The sequence below is a fragment of the Pipistrellus hanaki genome, assembly GCF_964339955.1.
Source record: "Pipistrellus hanaki genome assembly, chromosome: 1".
Classification (NCBI taxonomy): domain Eukaryota; kingdom Metazoa; phylum Chordata; class Mammalia; order Chiroptera; family Vespertilionidae; genus Pipistrellus; species Pipistrellus hanaki.
The window spans coordinates 46488381-46509177 of record NC_140503.1 but is presented as its reverse complement, the minus strand read 5'-3'; the positions used below and the strand labels follow the sequence as shown (position 1 = coordinate 46509177).

Here is a 20797-nt window from a genome sequence, read left to right as displayed (position 1 = left end):
CAAACAGCGGTTCTAGTATCGTAAGATGCTACTATAATAAACTATGACTGTGGGTTTCCCTTAAGGAAGAAAAACATCAGTCCAGGAGAGAGACGGAGGGGGATGGCATTTATCAGATTATAGTTTCCGGGAATGGATTTGCTTCACTAGACCAAAGACAGCCCGCTTCCACACATCATCACCAATTCGGCAGGAACCGTTCCAGAAACCCCGAGTGTATGTTTTCCGACTGGATAGTTGATTCCCTCGCTGACTGCTTCTACTCTAGGTTATAGGTATTTCCACGCACTCTTACCTTCTTTATACAGTGAATCAATAAGACGAAAGCACAGGCTGTGTACAAAAAGCCCAGAGAGGGAAGAGAGGCTAAGATGAAGACCTCAGGCAGCACGCCACGTACATGGCAGGTTAGGTTGTACAATGGTGTCCAGCCTGTGTCCTACCTACCCACCTGCGTCCCTGGTACAGAACTACAGAAGGGACACCTTTCTCTCACGCAAAGTGCCTTTTGGGAATAAGTGCTAGCACAGTGTAAAGTGTCCTCAAGAAAAATAAACCTCATTTCCATGCTCATTAATTTACTTTATATGATTAATGCTTTAACCAGGCACATCATTCCTGCTTTTGTCTCTGGAACACCAATGCCTGTACTGTCTGGAAGAGACAGACCTGATTGCAACTATCAATCACTTGGTTTTCACCCAAAGCCAGAAAATCTCAGCTCCCCATATTTTAAAGTGCTCCGCGCCACGTACTGTTACTGTTTGCCTACAGCTGTCAGCTGTGAAAACATGCTTTTTTGGACACAAAAATCTGGCTTTTGCCCCTCTTCCCTCAAGACTCCAGCTGACCCCCGCTTCCCCGCTGATAAAAAGGACAAAAGTCCCCTCTGCCCCGTCTGTGTCCAGACGTAATCAGGCTTGCTCAGGTGACCCTTCCGCAGCAGAGAGAGCTCAGCGGGAGGGTTCACTGAGGCCTCAGGACACCAGCACACAGCCTTGGCACTGAGTCACAGGTGGGCGGACGTGGGGAGGACCCTCGTGGAGCCTTGGTCACAGCTGGCTCTGAGGCTGCTGTCCAGGGGAGAGCTGAGTCCAGGACAGGGGGGCAGACCCACGGCAACACAGCTGGGAGCTCAGTCTTTGAGAATGCCTCTGGAAAACAACATCTTCCCTTCTCTTTGAGGGGCTACAGCGGATGGTTATTTTTGTAGCCAGAAAACAAGTAAAAGTAAAAGTTGGGCCCATGTTCAGACAAATGTGCTCATGAAGATGCTACTCAGAATCTCCCCAGCAGTGAGGCCTCAGCCTTCGTCTGCCCCTTTAACACTCCCCTAGCGAATACACTTATTCATCCTTGGAAGGCTTCCTTCAGAAAATTCAATACTTAAGGGAAACAGGGAATGGGGGACAGCTTACTTTTGCTGATTTGTTTCCTGCAAAGTTATTTCTTTCCTTTTTTTTTTTTTTTTTCACCACAGAAAGTAAGTTTGTTTTTATTTTATTTTATTTTGTTTTAAATATATTTTATTGATTTTACACAGAGAGGAATTGAGAGGGACAGAGAGTTAGAAACGTCGATGAGAGAGAAACATTGACCAGCCGCCTCCTGCACACCCCCCACTGGAGATGTGCCCACAACCAAGGTACATGCCCTTGACCAGAATCGAACCCGGGACCTTTCAGTCCGCAGGCCGACGCTCTATCCACTGAACCAAACTGGTCCTGGCAGTAAGTTTGTTTTTAAATCCTAGAATTTTAGAGTTGGACCAAATCTTAGAAATATAAACAGATGATTTTTATTTTTATTTTAATTTCTTTTAGGTTAGGGAATTGGGGTTCAAGAAAGGGTGACTTTGGAGCACTAGATCTAGAAATCTTCATTTCTAGATCTTCCCATACACACAAAATAGGAAAACTGAAGAGGAGAGGTGTTATTTCTTTAAAAGGAATCCTTTCCAGGTAAAAGAGACTGCTTTATACCTTCGCCCCTAAGCTGCTGGGTGGAGGTGGGACTTGGACATCTCCAGTTTCAAGCACACCCACTTGGGATGAGCATGAACTGGAAAAAAGGAATAGGAATGGTGGTGACGAAACGGAAAGTTTTCAGGCTGGGCTTAGTCAGCATTCTCAGACTTAGCTGTTGCGTTCCCATGGATGCAGTTTCTCCCGAGGACAGGAAGAGACACGTTGTCCCGTGAGGAGCAAAGAATACGTCAGGGAGCAAAAGTAGCCATCAGCTGTGCTGTCTCCCAGTAGCCCCTGAGCACAATGGAAAAGCACTTCTATTTTCCAGACAAGTGTTTCCCCACAGATGCAGGATTCACTTCTTTCCCAGCCAGGCTCTATTTCCAAAAGGTCTCAAATGATATCTGGGTGTCCCCTTAGAAGTGGCAATCTGGGGTGATGACTACCATGAAGCCGGGGATACAGCAATGGATTGGAACCCACCGCCTTTGTATCCCTCATTCCCCGGGGGCATGAGAAACACCCCCCCAGCCCTCCAAACTGGGCTCCAATCAATACTTGTGTCCTGATAAAGTCCTTTCAGTGAGTATTTTTATATTTCCTCTCATTAACCATATTGTTTTAAATACTCTATTTTTGAGCAGCGTGGGGCATCTGAACAGTGGGAAATTGGGGAAACAATGTGCTGTGTATAACGAGGCCATATGCTCCGAGCTGTGCTGATGATAACGGTGGGGTCTCCCTTTAACTCTCTTGCATGTAAAATACAGTCTTGCCTTTATTTACCTGAGCTCTCCCCCAGGTTGGCTAAGGAAAGCCACCTTGACCATACTAAACCTGCCAGTTTCCCCAGATCTTTCTCTTCTTATACATTTGGCATGTGAATTTGCTCTTTCCGCAATGAAGTTCAGTGGCATGGATGTTAATGTCATGTTTTACGGGTTGGTTTTTATTGAGAACTCTCCTCACTTGGCCACAGCAGTTTATAGAGTACTCATGGCTTCTCTGAGCGACCCGGGCCCATGTGGGGACTAATATTTATTTAATGTTTCCCGAGTACCATCAGCCGCTCAGCGGAAGATCACTTCCTTTCCCCAAGGAAATACATCGGCCTCCTCACTTCTCACACCACCTCTCAGGCATGGCTGTGCAGGTGTTTCAGCTTCTTAAGTTGTTTCAGACGTTCAGGTCATCCACTGGGCCCACCGCACAGAACAGCTTTAGAAAGAAAGGGGCTGCTCTGAGGACTCCAGCTGGGTTTTGAAAGCAATATTTAGAGGAAGCACACAGGCAGAAAAGGTTGATCATCCTGAACTTTCATCGCACATCACAGTTTCCTTCCCGTATTTTTAGCACCATCTCAATGGAAGTGTAGAATAGCACTGCCGATGTCTATAGGCAGCAAACAGAATCATTAGGGGCTGAGGGATGGTTTCAGAAAAAGTGGCTTTAAATAATTAACACCACGGCGCTCTTCCCTCTGTCTTCATCCAGCAGAGTGAATGCCTCCTGACAGGTGATAGCCCTTAATGTGAGGCTGTAACTCTGGAGCGTCCGAGGTAACGGTGCTGCTATTGAAAAGCATGCTTCAGTTCAATGCAAAGTCTCAGACAGCTCCAAAACACCCCTTAAATATCCAATTCGTCCATTATCAGCTCAAGTGCATGAGAGACCCATACACTACTTCTGTGTGTGTGTGTGTGTGTGTGTGTGTGCGCGCGCGCGTGCACGCGCTTTAAATATCTTTTTATTTATTTCAGAAAGGAAGAGAGAGAAAGAGAGAAACTGAAACATCAATGATGAGAGAGAATCATTGATTGGCTGCCTCCTGCATGTCCCTACTGGGGATTGAGTCCACAACCCAGGCACGTGCCCTCACCTGGAATCAAACCATGACCTCCTGGTTTTTAGGTGGACACTCAACCACTGGGACGTGCCAACCCGGCAATACTTCTGTTTTGTTTTTAAAGCAAAGAAGAAGAAAAATATTAATAAAAGCAAGCAAAAAAATAATCAAGAAACAATACTATCAATAGTGAAAATTTTGAACTGTGTACTATTATTAATTTTCTGGCTCCTGATTACGCTATGTGAGCTTTTGGATTCAGCCTAAATCCTATGGAAGATATTAACATCCTTCCATCAAACAGAGAAACTGAGGCACAGAGAGGTTAAGTGTCTTGCCCAAAGGCAAAAGCTCTCAAGTGGAAAACCTAGATCTCCAATCTGGGTCTCTCTGAATCCCACGTTCCTTCCACTATTTCACAATGCCTCATACATTGAAGGAAGCAAAGGGGAGACACTGAAGCCTGGCCCAGCCAAGAAGACACAGTCCAGGCTTATTCAGAGACATCGACTTAACCATATTTTGAGTAAATATGTGTTTTCCAGCCATTGGATCAACTATGATGTGATTCAAACTGGCTCTTCTGAAAGCCAAAGATACCAGATGGATCGTCTTTCAAGCTGGTGTTTTTGTCATCTAAACACAGTCCCAGAAATCAAAACAAATAGAAACATAAAAACCATTTTTTTAAAAAATATGGGCAATTCCCACCCTAGAATAAAGGCCAAAAAAATGAAAAATAGTTACCAAAACCAGTCCTAGCATACAGTAGGCCTCTTTTACTGTTTAAAAAAAAAAAAAAAAAAAAAAAAGGCAGACACCCACCCTGCTTCCTTCTGCAAACAGCCCCAATCACTGCTTGTGCTGAGTGGAGATAAAAATACCCTGATGTGGTCTGGCAGGATTCCGCCCAGTCAACCTGCGCATCTGTCTTCCCTCTGGCCCCTGAGGTTTGCTAGAAGTGCCATGGAAAGGCCAGGCCTTTAGTGATCTGCACGGACAAAACCTGAAATTAACCTTTTAGTGAGTCTTTCGCATTCAATGTGGAACAACAGAACCGGTGGTGACGTGACATTTTTGGTAGGTGAGCACATCAAAGGCGGCCTGTCGCTAAGGATCTCCCTGAACACCGAAGGGTATCTCAGGCTGCCAGCTTTCCTTAAGGCTCGATGGGCGGAGAAAGGCAGAGCCAGGCAGCCTGAGCAACTCACTGGATATTCCACACAGAAGGCAGGCGTTTCCTCCCACTTCTCATTCAATTGTATGCACTTCATTACGCCTGGCTTTTTAATATTCAAGTAGAAAAGAGAAGAGCAGGATAAAAGACAAAGAATATTATTTCTGACTTGCCGAGCCCCCAGCTGCAGAAACCCATGCGCACGTGACTTCTGGCCCCTGCACACTCAACCTTGATCTCTCTGCCAGCACTTCTGGGCGGGATCATGTTTAGGATTCTCTGTTGGGAAGGCAAATGCCTTCAGCACTTCTTTGAATGTCATTTTTAAACTGAAAACACATGAACTTGGAGTCCGCATGCAACATTGTCATACGATAATGAGAGAAACAAGGAAATAATTATGCACCAGCCTTCTTGCGGCCCCATACTCAGGGTCTCATGGCCACATCTAAGGCATAAGTATCTGTAGAAACCTCTAGATTCTTCCTTTGTCTCTTCCACTTTTCTTAAAACTAGGAACTTAAGGGAGGAAAAACCACATAGAAAGTGTCTGTCCTTGTACAAGGTCACCTTCAGCCCATCACACTCGAAAGCCTCGCCAATATTTATTGAAGAGCAGAGCTTACACTAATAGAAGGTGACTTGGAATCTAGAGTTCCCAACATTTCTTCATTCAGGAATCCGTCCTTCTGGGGGGAAAAATACTATCTAAAATAGACCATTACAGATAGGGAAGCTTAAAGGACAAGTATTTAATTATGATTCAAGTTTAAGAAGCAATTTGATGACAGATTCTGTGGTACTAGGAGCTCCTACTGACTGGATAGGATGTCTCTGTTGTTCAGTTCTATTCCCTGATGACTCGTAGCCAGAGGGGCTTCATGGAAAAGAAAAGACTTTAATTAGACCATGGTGGGACATCGGATGCCCTGGTAGGGAGCAGAAAAGAGCAAAGGAGGAGAGAAGAACATACAAGGCATGGCAATGAGACCCTGAGGAAACAGTGCTAGGTAGAAGGTCACATTTAAAGAGGGGAGAGGGCCGAAACCGGTTTGGCTCAGTGGATAGAGCATCAGCCTGTGGATTAAAGGGTCCCAGGTTCGATTCCGGTCAAGGGCATGTACCTTGGTTGCAGGCACATCCCCAGTAGGGGGTGTACAAGAGGCAGCTGATTGATGATTCTCTCTCATCCATGTTTCTGACTCTCTATCCCTCTCTCTTCCTCTCTGTAAAAAATCAATAAAATATTTTTAAAAATATATTTAAAGAGGGGAGAGGAAGATCAGAAAGGTGGGGTGCAGCTAGACCAGAGAAGGTCAGGCTAAGGTATACAGTTTGTCCCCCAAGCAAGGTAGTGTTAGTGACACAAAGCACCTCTTAGCCATCTGTTGAATGAGTGAAGGTTCAGGAGATGAAAGCACAGGTGTAAGGCAATGATTTAAAGAACTTTAATCTTGCTATAGGGTCTGTTTTAGATTGAAAGGAAATCAGTTCAGGGTCAAAGGAATCAGCTTAGGAAGCAAGGAAAACCATGCAGGGGAGAGGTAGGGAAGGCCTAGGTCTAGGCAATAGCAGAAGAAAGCTAGGGAGATGATCTGAGGAATGTCAGGAAGGTTGCAGATTAAGTGACTACCATAGGGTGAGGCAAGCTCGGGAGAGGAGGACAAGATGACTGACAACCAGTTAGTACTTTGTGCTGGCTGGGGGGACCAGAAGAGTGATGATAGCATTGACCGAGACAAGGAAGTCAGAGGCACTTTGTCCTGATTTCCAGGACCTATCACTTCGCATTTCAACCAGATAGAACACACTGGATTATCATCATTCATTGTTACCCAGTGGCCTGTAAGCTAGACAAGGATAGAGTCTATGTATCGTTTTCCTTTATATGTTCCAAGCTTCTAAAGCACAACACCTAACACAAAAGAGAGGTTCAAGAAATAGCTTTTGTACCAGGAGGCTTCATTTGGGAGAAAGATGAGGGTGAATTTATGGTGGTGAACGCATTTCTGTTGATGTAACTGATGCTGAAATTAGGAAGAAGTCATCTTTGACTTTTTTCTCAAGTATTCCCGAATAATAGCCAGTTCCTCCTACACCTTCCTTCCTAATGTCTATCAGTTATATCCTTTCCTTTCCCATGGCCAGATAAATATTGCAACTATGGGGATGCATTGTTCTCCAGAGGGCAGACAAGACAACCAGTAACTGAACCTCAGGAGCTGCCTCCATCTTGGCAGCAGGAGGAGAAATATAATTTCCAGTAATTTTAAAGGAGTCAGGACATCCAAGATCTGTGGCTACTGAAGGAACACAAAAATGCAGGCCATGGAGCCATTGGCAGATGATCTCAGAAGATGGTCAACGGGTCCCTGCCAGTGATGTTTACTCAACTGTGAATAATGACACTTAATTGTCACTCTGACGGACAGTTCACTTCATTTTGAAAAGTGTTATTCAAATGCCCTATTTATCATAAAGTCATTGTATAAGTGGTTACACATGTTTCTGGAGGGAACAGAGGTTTACAGAAATCTTCCTTCATTCAGAAGCTGCCTTGAGATCACTATTGTGGCTGAATGCAACAGAACCTCTCCTCTGGTGGGGAAGTCAGAGTCTAGGATTTCCTGCTATTCATGTACTACAACAAAATATTCTTTTTCTCAATTTTCCTTACCGATTCTGTCCCTAAATAGGAATCAGTCTAAAAACTGGGACAAAAACAGAGAATATCAAGGGGGGAAAAATTAAAGTAGATTCAAAGTTCCAATGGTTCTAGTGAAGAAAAAGGGATGTGGTTACTTTCAAGAAAATAATCTATAAAATGTAAAAGATAGGTCAAAACTCAGTTCCATATTTGAAAAACAATGCATTTCTGGTAAATGCCATCCAATGATGAGTCCATGGAGAAAAAGGGGTATGTATATCACCTGATTAATCCTCATCTCCTGTGCAGAGTGAGGTTCCAGAGTGGTCCTCAGTAAGGGTTTGGTGAGTGCCAGATTTCACATTTCCCAGGCTCCTCCACCACACCTGGCATCACTACATTTAAAAATTGTGATAATCACATTCTCTGGTCCTGTGGCATCCAGAATCCCCTTTCACATGTCCTCTTGGCTCACCTTTAACAATCCATTTAGCTCCAACTAAGTCAGTGCAGTGTGGAAGCTGGCTTCTCCCTGGCCTAGTCCCAGGTGGTTGCCATGACAACACACCCTAATAGCAGGCACCTGACAAGGGCCTTCCCCTACACTTCAGAGCAGAAGGGAGTGTGGGAGACCCTGAGGCCCACAGCAGGAGATGAAGTGTGGAGATCCTGTCCATAGTTGATAACATCTCTCTTGGCCACAGACCACTGTCAGCCGCTCAGTGAAACTGGGGACCCTGTCACTGAAGATTCTGCTTTCTCATCCAAAGAACACCAGGGAAAAGTAGCTTAGGATGTGTCAGTGGTCACACACACTACCCTCATTCTTTGTATTAAAACAAGCAAAATAAATAGGCTCTGGCATCTAAGACTATTTAAAATATCCAGCTGGTAGCCCTAGCATTTTTGGCTCAGTGGATAGAGTGTCAACCTGCAGACCAAAGGGTTTCAGGTTCGATTCGAGTAAAGGGCACTTACCTCGGTTGCAGGCTCCTCCCTGGCCTGGGTCATGGTTGAGACTTGTGCAGGAGGCAACCAATCAATGTGTTTCTCTCACATCAATATTTCTTTCAGTCTTTCTCTCTCTCTTCTCTCTTCCACTTTCTCTAAAACACAATGGAAAAATATCCTCCAGGAAAGATTAAAAAATAAATAAATAAATAAATAATACATAAATAAATACACAACTAAAATAACCATCCGGTATCTAACAGCAGGTATCCTCAGAGTCCTAATGAGGGAGGAGCTGTTTTCTTCCCTCTTAAAAGCATATTTTTCCATTAAAGGGCACAGCAGGAAGTGCAGATATCTGGGTGATGCTGGTATAGGTGGTGGCACATCTGTCATGCGCTGATGGGAGGCATGGATGGTATTAGTGAGTGTTGGAGGCACAGGGTACATAAGCTTTTGGCCTCATCCCTCATTCTAAAGTACAATTCTCAGACTTTACATTTTCTTTTGCACAGCCCTAAAGCTCTCTATGATTTATTTATCTCTAGGTATATTGAAAATCATTCAGACTTACATAGCCTTTTTCTAATTGCAAGACTTAAAAGGAAATTTACTGCTTTAGTTGCTGAGCAGAATAAGCCTGCAGAGTAGGGTTTTATGCACCTTGTATAGAGTAAGTGCTCACTAACGGTTAATGAGTGGAATAGAAATGCTGGATGTGAAGCCAACACCAGCACCCCAAGGGGCACTGCCACCTCCTCACTAAGTCTTCTCAGTTCCTTATGCCCCAGAGTGTAGAGGGGCAATGCCACACCTTCAAAGGGCAAAGGCTGTGCCTACATACAGGTTGGTTGCAGCACAACTGCAGAATTGAGGAGATGGCCACGGGCCATACTTCCCACCTTTTGACTATTTCTTAGCCCTTCTTCAAGATCTACTCAGGTCCCTCTCCCCGCCGTCCTGTTCTCAGCTACCTTCCCCTTCTCCGCAGCACCACACTGTTGATTCTGTATTTCATTTGGATCTTACTAAGTAGCCTCTTTTACATTCTGAGTGTACTCCCTCTCTGCCCACTTAGGCAATAAGGTGCCAGAGTGCCATGCAGTGGCTCCCGGCCTGTAATGATGATGGTCCCAGTCCTGAAACCCAAGCAAGTGGCCCAGATGCTAACAAAAGGAAGGAGAGTATTCATTCTCCTTCCTTGGCTGGAAAGAAGCATTTCTCTGGATTGGTATTTCCCTGGAGATGCCTATGGGAACTCTGAACATCAGGCCTAGCCAAAAAGATAAAAAATTATAACCAAGCTCAGAGTGGAAGCTGACTAAGGTCAGCACAAAGCAGCAGGCAGCAAGGAGGGGCGCTCTGGCCCGGATGGAGTCAGGGAAGAGGTCTCAGAGGAGGGTACCTTGAGCCAAGTGTTGAGAAACAGAGCAGGGAGGGTGATCAGGCAGAAGGAACAGCCTGGAGAAAGGCATGTTTGTGACTACGCCTCTCAGATGAGCAGCCTGGAGGAGTCCTTGGTATGTATGTATATATATATATATATATATATATATATATATATATATATATATATATATATATATATCCCCAGCCCAGAGAGGATGTGCTAGACTATTAATATTCTACCACAGTAACTTGATAAAGCAAAAACTTGTATAATCTAGAGCCTTCAAACCGATGTTGCAGATCAATTGGTGGAGCCTAGGGATGTGCCATTTTAATCTGATATCAGTGAATGGATAGTTTGGGGGAGACTGTACAGATGGCTGAGTGACCACTATTACCTGCACTGAGGCTTCTGTGCCTTCCTTGTTCCCAGCAAGATAAAACTATGCATACTCCACCTGTCCTTTTCCTAGCCCAGAAGTGGAATTCTAGAATTTCTAAGACACAAGCACACTTGGGAGTATTATAGAGTCCCCAGGTTCCCCACCCTAGTCCTTGTCCCCTCATACAGACGGCTGCCTCTCTGCCCTGAACTAGTTACTCACTCTTCCCAGTCTCCCACTACAGAGACTAAAAAAGAATCTGTGTTCTCAAGTGTGGAGAATGAGTCCAAAGCAACTGAGTAAACCAGGCCATTAAGGCTGCAGGATGTTTCACAAATTAACAGTAGTGTTACCATCCGATGTATTATCATTCAGGTGAAAATGCCTGTGGTCAGACAAATAAATGCTGGAACAAGGATTTGACAACAGTGTTCTTATTTGACACTCTACAGACCACGCTCAACATACAGGCTGCCAAGTCTGGGTTCACAGTCATGCCCTCCGTGATCTTACAGTCTTCATCCCATCTGGTCTCAGCTTTCTAAATAAAGCGGACGAGGGCATGTGTTTGTTTGCCCTCATGTGGCACATCCCCAATCCCTCAGCTGCTTCACCTGTCTCAGAACTGTCCTGGGCTTTGTCAGGTTGTTGCTAATGTGTATGGTTCAGCTGTAAGTTGTATAACAAATGGCCAGAGACTTTTACTTCGATCCCAGCATTGTCCATGACTGCATCCAGTTTCTGTCTCCCTCACTGAACACAGCTGCCTTTTGCATTTTGATCAGTCTTCAGAGAACTGCCTACAGTGATTTATAAACCCGTTTACTGGGTTATCACTTATAATTCTGGCTGCTCATCTTTGAGTGCATTTGGAGGTATTTTTTCCATATGCCTTGTTCATACTGATGCTCTTCTGCCTCCTTTTAGCACACTTGCCCATGACATCGTAGCATTGTGAAATATCCAGAAGTTTCACTCTACATGGGATTGTATTAAAGTGTTCAACTGTATCAGCCTAAGCAATGTCTAAGGGCCTGCATTGTTTGTAGTTCTCCATTCAGAGAAATAACATTATCTATCTACCCATTGTTTCCCATCTCTAAGACAGTCTCCACCGGACAATGTTTCCTCTGATACCCTGCACATTAACAATTATGGCGAGAGGAAATATCTTGAAAAAAATCACTATGTCGATTATATTTATTTGCCAAATTCTCATGATAATTGTTTAGTTGTTGCACATTCTCTAACATCTTAGAGACTTGACTTTGACCTCAGTCTACACAAGCAAGGCAGAGTAGGTGGCTGGCTGCCCCATTGTCCTGTAAACCTGAACCATCATTTAGTCAATGCAGACCATCCTGGAAAGATGGGATTACTCTGCCAACTTCAATAGCTTCAGTTCTTGGGAATAGAAATAATAATGCATGGGTCTATCTGTGTAGTCCTATCCTTTGGTTTAGCTCACTCAGCTTTAGATCCACAGCCCATCACCCAATAAAACAGCAAAATTTTATTGGGCACACAGGCAGTTAAAACTTTCCTCCATCGAGTAAGATGCAGAAACAAGTCCTCTTGAAAATACAAAGAGAAATTAGTCTGATAATGAAAAACCACTGAAAGCAATTTGCATGCCATTCCCCTGACAGTATATAAACTCTTGATATGCTGTACATAATTTAGGGTTGGTCTTTTTTTGACTCCTCCCTTCTAATCATACATCTTTTCTAGCAGCAATACTGACACCTGAATCTCTTTTTCTCAGTGTGTCAGAGAGATACGCTGTAGCAAATAGAGCTAAGCATTGAATGGAGCTAATGGCTTGTATTGTTTATTCAATGGAAGGCCTCTGGTAATTTAAAAATAATGTTAATCAAGCAGTTGTGAAACCAAATATTCGCAGAATCCAACCACTTGTGTAAAGTCCAAATTTGTTGCTGTGTGCCTTTAAATAAACAAATTACGTAATTGCCACAAATAAAAGGGAACTTAAATGGTAAAACTGTTATTTCCTTAGAAACTATGCAAACCAAGGAAAAAAGTTTTGAAAATATAATTGAGTGGAAGATACACTAAACGGGGAGCCATGGCTTCCCGAAGGAGAGAAAAGCAAAAAAGGAATTTCAGAAAGGATAACAAGTTAGTTTAGCAAAGTCACAATGAGGGAGGGAAGGCAAAAATAAAGGCAAAGGATGCAGCAGCATCCAAGGAAAGAGGAAGGGGCGAGTGGAAACAGCTGGAATTGTTCAGCTGTGTCAACATTCGGCTGTTTCACAGATTGACTAGCAAAGTGTCATCTGAAACCAATTACATTCCCAAAACCCCACGGACCCAGTTCATAACATTGATTAATCCACAATGTGAAAAAGTCCCCAAGCAAAACTAGAACAGCTGTCAGCCCTTGGAGCTCAAAAAACAGCAATTGCTTAAGAAAAAAAAGAAGGAGAAAAGCTCCTCTTGAAATTTTAGGGATTTTTCAGAAGGTATGCCTCCTGAAAGAAAAGATAGATTTAAAACTGCTCCCACCCGGGTCTCTCTGAGAACTGACTATAATTAGAAAAATAGGGGTCATGTTTAAAAAAACCCCAAAGTCCATTCCACAAAGGCCTCCAAGTCTGAAATACCTTGTATCCTTCTGCTCCCTGCTGAGAGTACCACGAGGCATTCATTTTTTTTAAACTATGTTTATTTTTTTTTCCTTCACAAATGCTTTAACCTATCTCCTTTGTGCCAATTAAAATGTAGCTATCTTTCATAGACTTTCTGAAAATACCCTTTTTATACCTTTTGTTACATTTCACAGACTATAGACAAAGTCCTTTATTTGCAAACATTAACCTGTGCATGAGCCAAACACACAAATGACCACCACACCCTTTCAATGTGAAGGGAGCCTGTAAAGATGTTCACAAAGCTTTGGCCCGGAAGCTACTGCAGCCACAGGTCCTGCAGAGGAGACGGTGAGGCCATACACGTGGCCATGGAAGGCTCCGTAAAAAGTCTCAATTTTGCCTGGCTAGCATGGCTCAGGGAGCGGCCACCTCTGGGTCACAGTGCGATGCCCAGTCAGGGCACATGCTCAGGTTGCAGGCTCAATCCCCATTGTGGGGTGTGCAGGAGGCAGCCAATCAATGATTCTCCCTCATCATTGATGTTTCTATCTCTCTCTCTCCCTCTCTGAAATATATATACTTTTTTTTTTTTTTGAAGTCTCAATTTCTGCAGATCTGCCCTGAAATCTCCAGAAGACTACAGAGGTTCTAAGAGTCTTTTATTCTTTGGATGATTTTTTCCCCCACAGAAATAAAGTCATTATTTATTTGTTCACTCAGCAAACTCTGCACCAAATACAAGGTTTCAGCACTTTTGTATGAGTAAACCAAAACTTAGAAAGGTTAGGTGACCTGCCTGGGGTCATGCAACTAGGAAGTGCTACAGTCTAGACTCAAACCCAGGGCTATCTGATAGCTAATTCTGGGCTCTTTCCAAAAAAACATTTTACTAATTTATACTTGATATAGATTTTCATAAGCTAGCTTGGGAGACCAAAAACATACAAAATATAGTTCCAACGGGGCAATCCCTTGCAAATTACAAAAAAAAAAAGGGGGCGGTATAAACTGGACTTTAAGAACATAAGCTGTTTATTCATTCAGATTCCACTGTGCTTTGCTCCTCCTGTAAATACCCCATTAGTAATCTAACAGTCTCCTCTGTTGAAACACCCTGCACAAGTTTTCTAATACACTGATGCTTTTTACCCAGAGACTTATGTTAGTGGCTGGTAGCACTAACCAGTGTTACCAGGATCAGATGTTTTCTAATTCAAACCATTCAGAGCAATACAAACCTTGACTCCACTGCAACATCCTTGGACTTGAAAAATATTAGAAAGGAAAAGAAAAAAAAAAAATCACAACCCACAATGCACTGCATTGGGCAAATGTATCCAGGGTTATTCATTTTCAGATCTCAGAATTGAATGATCATTTTTAATGAGAACAACAAGTTATGTCAGATATTTAAAAAAAATAGTGTTACTAAATACAGTTCTCCAAACAATAACATCTTTAGAGCTTTGCAATAGGAAGCATGTGCCCTGAGTTCTGAAGGAGGAGAAAAGGGAGTGGGGGGCAGGACACTCAGAAACAGAGCAATAAGAAACAATTAGCCTCTAGACAGATTCTGTGATTTTCTCTACTGTTTTCCCCCCTACAGAATATGTGTAATTATTGTTTTTTTTAAATGTTCATGATGTCACAGATAAAGAACACCAATTGCTCCCAACAGAACTCTAACTACAGTACATGTTTATAAGAGCAAATTACTGTTTATACACGGACAGGATTGTAAATGAAGGGAAGAACATTGCAAATTATATGTTACTGAATGAAAGCCAAAACATTTCCATTTCTTTCCTTTTTATGAAAATATATCATTACCTGCATCATGCCCCCTTCTCTCAGTCCCCTCAGTGGACACTGGCATTGATAAGCCTACAAGAAATACAACAGTAAATTTATATTTTCATGTTATGATTTTAGAACATGGGATAACATCCAAAGTGATGGGTGCAAGCAAATCACTCACATTTTCATATTTCAATCTATTCTAAGAATCATTAGAGCAGAAGATTATAACTTAAGTGTTGAATAGAGATATCATTTGTCCCAAAGAGCTACTCAATTCTATGACCTTCAAAGAAATCTTTACTGTAATCTAACAGTCTTTACCATTGAACAACAACAAAGAAGTTGAATCTTAAAAGAACCCAAATGAAGTTTTGTATAAGATGGGGTCCTTGTACATTTGGATTAACAAAAAATTGACCATACGCTACATTATTTTTATTTTCTTATAAAGAATTCTTATTTCATAAAGCCTATCCATACTCCAAGATACTAATGGAGTACCAAGATTAGATAGATAGATAGATAGATAGATAGATAGATAGATAGATAGATAGATGATAGATAGAGCCATCAGGTTACCATACGGCCCTAAGGAGGATTGAAATATCACATTAATAGTATCTTTCTCATGGGTTCTAATATTGCTTTGAGGATTACATGAGTTAGTACATCTAAAGCACAGGATAGGGCATAGACCCTAGGAAAAGTATTGGAATAATGTTAAGTGTTCAAAGTCAGTGTTTCCATTCCATTGGGATTCCACTGAAAGTGAGTTCCAGAAATTTAAATCTAGGTAGTCCCAAGGTAGTTTTGTAGCAAATGATGGTGTTTATAAAGGTGTGGCTTCCTATCCATTTTTCACCTTCATCAAATGCATCTTTTCTTAATTAATTGGCTGCAGTAAAGAAGTGGAACAAGGTAGGTGGTGCATGCCTCTTTGACTACACCTGGCAAAGGCCTGGAATGGTCCCTTCTCCCTTGCTTCTGTGCTGTAGATGGCTCTTTTGAGCAGCTTATCAAGATTCATATGTAAAGAGCTTTTGTTGATTGTAAGGCAAGGAAGAGGGCAGAGCAGGTGTATAATTTGTGACCACAAGCTTCCTTACTGCTCCTGTTTTATTTAAAACCAAGACAACAATGAGCCTGTGAGTTTATTAACAGCTTACAACCACTCCATCAAGGTGGGAATGAGTATTAAAGGTTGTCTAGGCCCACTCCCTCACAGCACTATCACTCACTGCTCAGTGGAGCAAGTTTCTCCCATGTCGTGACCTGCCTCGCAAAACACCATGCTTATATTGCTAGCTTTGACTTGCCTCTCCCCAAGGGACTCAGTGGTATTGGCCTAGTGCAGTGGCCCGCAAACTGCAGCTCAAGAGCCAAATTCAGCTCTTTGGCCCTTGAGTTTACCTCAATCAGACTCCCGGTCAAGGGCCCATACCTCAGTTGCCAGTTTGAATACCATTCTGGTTGGGGCACATGTGGACGCAACCAAATGCTGTGTCTCTCTCACATCAATATTTCTCTCTCTCTCTCTCCACCAGCTCCTCTCTCTTCCACTCTGCCTGAAAAATCAATGGAAAAAATATCCTTAGGTGATAATTTAAAAAAAATTAAAATTAAAAATACATACATTGAGCATCAACTTTATACCAGACCCTGCCCTGAAGCAGCCCAAGGTCCACTGAGTGATTCAGACATGGAAAGAGACAGTGTATATGGGCAATCTTTCTGTTACTCCAGAAAGAAATCATTGTTTCAAAACTAACCCACAGGTAGCACATCTGCAAATAGGTCCAAAGACATTCTTGGGCAGAATTTCAGTTCTGTGGCCTGAAATTGATTCTGATATTAAAATGCCTATAAGGAAAAATCATGTGTATCAATTCTTTATAATTGATCAAAATCACCTTCCCCAAATTATCTTCATCCCCATAGAGAAGGATAAAAGTTCTTACTCTTTACTGTGCTGTTCCAGGGGAAGGTGTGTAAAGATGGCAGACTTCTGGAAATGTTTCTCCGTGTTCTAAGCCCCACCCCCTCTGCCTCCATGAGGTTTCAGTCTTGGTGGCCATGCTGGGGGCTGACACAAACTCACAGCAAAGTCATGGGCTATTTTAAAATGTCCAGGGCACACAGTTACATCTGTCTGACAGCAGAGACTATGACTATGAAGTTCTAAGAGACAACTATTAGTAAATGGAACTACCAGCTATTTCTCTTGGTCTAGGGAGTGACAAAGTTACTGACACACAAAGGTGCTGTGAGCTGAAAACACTTGGGAGCCTTAGGAATACGGGAAGAGGCCCTCTCTCCATCAGATCTCCATGTCCTCAGCAGCAGGCTTAAGAATGCCCCTCCCCTTCACCCTTGAAGGGAGCTGCTAAGGGAGACTAAATAGTTGTTTGTCACTGTGTGACATGTCACATTGGGTTCAGGAAGAAGCAATGGACCTGCCAAATCCCAGTGAGAGAAAGGATGCCCCTCAAGCATGTATGTGCTCAGTAAATGTGAGCAGTAGCAGTGAGTAGGAAGGGGATGATTGTGATGATTATCTCTAGCCAGACTTAGTTGACTTAAAAAAAAAAATGTCATCTACCTGAATCTGTTCTTTTCTCCTTTTTACCCCAAGAGCAAATCTTTGCAAGGAGCCATGGAGAGGAACAAAGTTGAGTTTGCCAGTCTGAGTTACAATACATATATAAAGAAGTATGACAAACTCAGGTCTTATCTATGGCTCTCAGGGCTGCCATATGTGTCTGCTCAGAATCCTCAAGTCCCACTGGATAGACAGAAAATAGATATGGGTGTCTCCAGCCATCAGTCATGTTCATTATTGGGTCAGTTTTCACACAGTACTTCTGGACAAGTAAAAATGGGAACCAGGGCAGCAATGAGCAGAGTTGGAGTTAGGACACCACGGAGAGGGCTCTCAGGATCTCACTCAGGAATGCTGGGGTGGAGGGCAGGCTCCAGGCCTGGCAGGTGGCAGAGGATCATAGCTTAAGCCACATGTGTCAAACACACGGCCCGCGGGCCAAATCCAGCCCGCCAGGCCTTGCAATGTGGCCCGCACCGGGCTGTCATCACTGCACTCCACTGTCAGTTTATGACATTGTCAGTTTATGACTGTTCAGTAAACCATTCGGCCCGCGATTTAGGCTGGATTTTAGATTTTGGCCCCTTCTCTGATTGAGTTCGACACCCCTAGTAAGCAGAAGCGCAGTGTGGGGACCAGGCTCTCATGCAGAGACTTGGGTGGCTACACTTTATAAGTGGGGGGTGGAACAGGACAGGACAACAGCAAGACACACTTCAGGTAACACTTAGTAGTAGGACTTGGGCTTCTGATGTGCTGCCAGGTTATACCAAAATATGTGACATCCTCAGCATTTTAGACCTAGCAGAACCACCCATTCAACAGGCCCCACTGGCTTGTGAAAGTAAGTAACAAACACCAGCCCCATTAGAGGCATTCATCCATAAGACCCTTCCCCCCCATTTCTCTCACTTCATTTCAATGAGTGCTTCATCCGATTAATGACTCTCATTCATATTTCCTTTTGATTCCACATTATTTTCCATTCCTCCCACTCCCTTGGAACTGCCTCAGCAACCAAGCTGAGTTGGCTTGTTACTCACTCTGCTGGGAAGCCCCATTCTGGCCCAACAGACAGGGAAGAGCCAACCCTGCCAATGAGGGTCTTCAGGACTTGCCTCTAGTCATGGCATTGAGGGACAGGAGAAAGGAAATACTAAGGCATACGAAACTGCACACCTATAAATCATTAGCATTTAAGGGTATTTGCTTGGCTAATGAGGGAGGAGGAAACCTTTCTCATCCTCTACCAGGGTTTGTACTATTGTATAAGGAAAGAGGATTTCTGCCTGACATAATACAGAGTTTGAGCATTCTCCTATTTGAGGGGAGTCTTGCAGGGGTTGCCTCAGACTTGGATCTCTACCCTCCACTCCTTGCTAGCTCTCCCAAGAGAGGGACTGCCCAATGTGCTAGGTTGGAGTCTTGCTATCACTGGGCCATGATCACAAGGGGCAGAGTGGCTGTCCTCTTATGCAGCCTTCTAGGCTCACCTCCCTCTCTTGTTCAGGTGTCTGTACTGAGCAGACCCAACTCAGGTTCCTGCCTTTGTGTGGACATCACACACTGACCTTGGTCATGCATGAGGATCCAGCTGCTGGTATCTGTTTGGGCAGATGGACACAGAGTGTGGCCACAAGGTAGAGATGGAGGCTCATTTGGGCTGATAGGACTCAGCCCTGTGTTCTACTTCCTCTTACCAGAGCAGCCCTGCAATGTATGCACAGTATGTAATGCATCAGTTTAATGAATTAGTCAAGTACGTTGTCCCTATTGAGCTGAAGGGGCACCTTCACCCATGAACAAGTTTGGGGAAAATCCCTTCCTCACCCCATCTCAATTGAGCAGAACGTCCTGTGAAACAGCTAGGGCACATATAATTAGCTCCATTTTTGAGATGGGGGAACACAGGTCCACCTGAGTTTAGTGAGGTTAATGGATTTTCCCAGAGTCCCAGAGCTATTGGAGCAGTTGTGCCTTGACCCAAGCCTCCTATGACTGAACCTCCCTCCCTGCACCACAGCTGCTTGGGTTTGAGCAAGAATCAGTGCCCTTCTCTGCCTCAACAAGCACATTCGGTGGAGAAGGAAGAAGACATTCTCTTCAAGGCAAGCATGGCCCAACAGGACACCATGTCTTGTGAAACTACCCAGCAACTTGAACTGCCAGGGAACCCCACAAGCATCCAGAGGAGGCAGCTGGGAGGCTGTGTCAAAGGTCTCCTCACCTCAAGGCGGCTCAGCCCCCTCTCCTCTAGCCTTACTCATACCCAAGGTCTCCTCTTCACAGAAGAAAAGTCATGCACATGAAGTTTTACTGATGCTTGGAGTGCTGGCTCTCACATTCAGAGTTTTGAGGGTAGGGCCAAAGATGTGCATTTCTAACACATTCCCAAGAGATCTGCTGCTGCTGGTGGTGGTGCAGTGACCACCTTGGAGGCTACTGGCATGTGCTTTCTTTCTCTCCAGGGCCTGGCTCACTGCTCCACACACAGCAGGTACTGACTGGGAAACAGAGAAGGGTGCCAGCTGATGATCTTAACAGAAAGAGTGAAGCTGCTTGTCTACAGCTCTGTTTTAGACCCCGTGTGGTAGAAGTTAGATTAAAGACCCTGCCTCATGTCTACTCATTGTAGACATGTCTCGAAAGATGAGACTGCTGTATTCCAATTATAATAACCACCCCCCCAGAATAAAACAAAGGGCTGACAATGAAGATGGCCAGCTTCCTTGGGAAGACTCAGACGTTGGTGCTTTCTGATTTTCGGGGCTGTGGTCATCACACCTTGGACAGCTGTGCCACTGTTTCAACTGTATTTAATCACAATCCTAATGTCAGACTGAGCTGCTCTGACCTAATAGCGTGTGAGTCCTTGACCGCCATCAAGCCGCTCTGCCAGGAGGCAAGCTGCAGAGGTGGTGACAGGAGTGGGTTTCAATGTGAGGGACTCGCGGCATCAAAGATCTGCGAACTGTTCAGCTACACAGAGGAATCATCCGAATAATGATCATTTTTCACTCTACCCCCTCCCTTGCTCGTTCGAAGAAAGAGCCCTTAATTGCTTCTTGAACTACACACAAGTGGGCCGTTGACTGCGACTGTAATTCAGCACGGAGAAGCCAGGGAAACTCTGAAGCAGATTTTGTTGAGGCAACATCTTCAACAGAGAAACACGACAGCGGAATCAGCAGGCACCGGGTACTGCTACGTAGAATGAAATTGTCTTAAAGAATAGCTTGGGATACTGTCAGCAGTTGAAGTAATCTTTAATTGCAGATGACACCAGGTGTGATCAGGGGGCTATGGTTTTTACAGGGGGAGGGCGTGAGAGAGCGAATGAGTAGACATCTTTTCAGAAGGCTACCACATTAAGGATGACGTAGCAGATTTAGATTCAGATTCCTAATAAAGAAGACACTGTGTAAG

The 20797-nt window shown here is 43.8% G+C and overlaps 1 protein-coding gene across 2 annotated transcripts in view; it reads right to left on the bottom strand.

The window, feature by feature from the left end:
- The window catches only part of RORA (RAR related orphan receptor A), a 709591-nt gene that overhangs the window by 532355 nt on the left and 156439 nt on the right, over window positions 1-20797 (bottom strand). Inside the window, exon 2 of one of the 2 annotated variants that reach the window (XM_084868073.1) lies at window positions 14803-14856. The exons of the other annotated variant lie outside the window; for it this stretch is intronic. Within the exon in view, the coding sequence (XP_084724199.1) occupies window positions 14803-14856 (54 nt within the window). The remainder of the gene's footprint in view (window positions 1-14802; window positions 14857-20797) is intronic. 2 annotated transcript variants of the gene reach the window in all.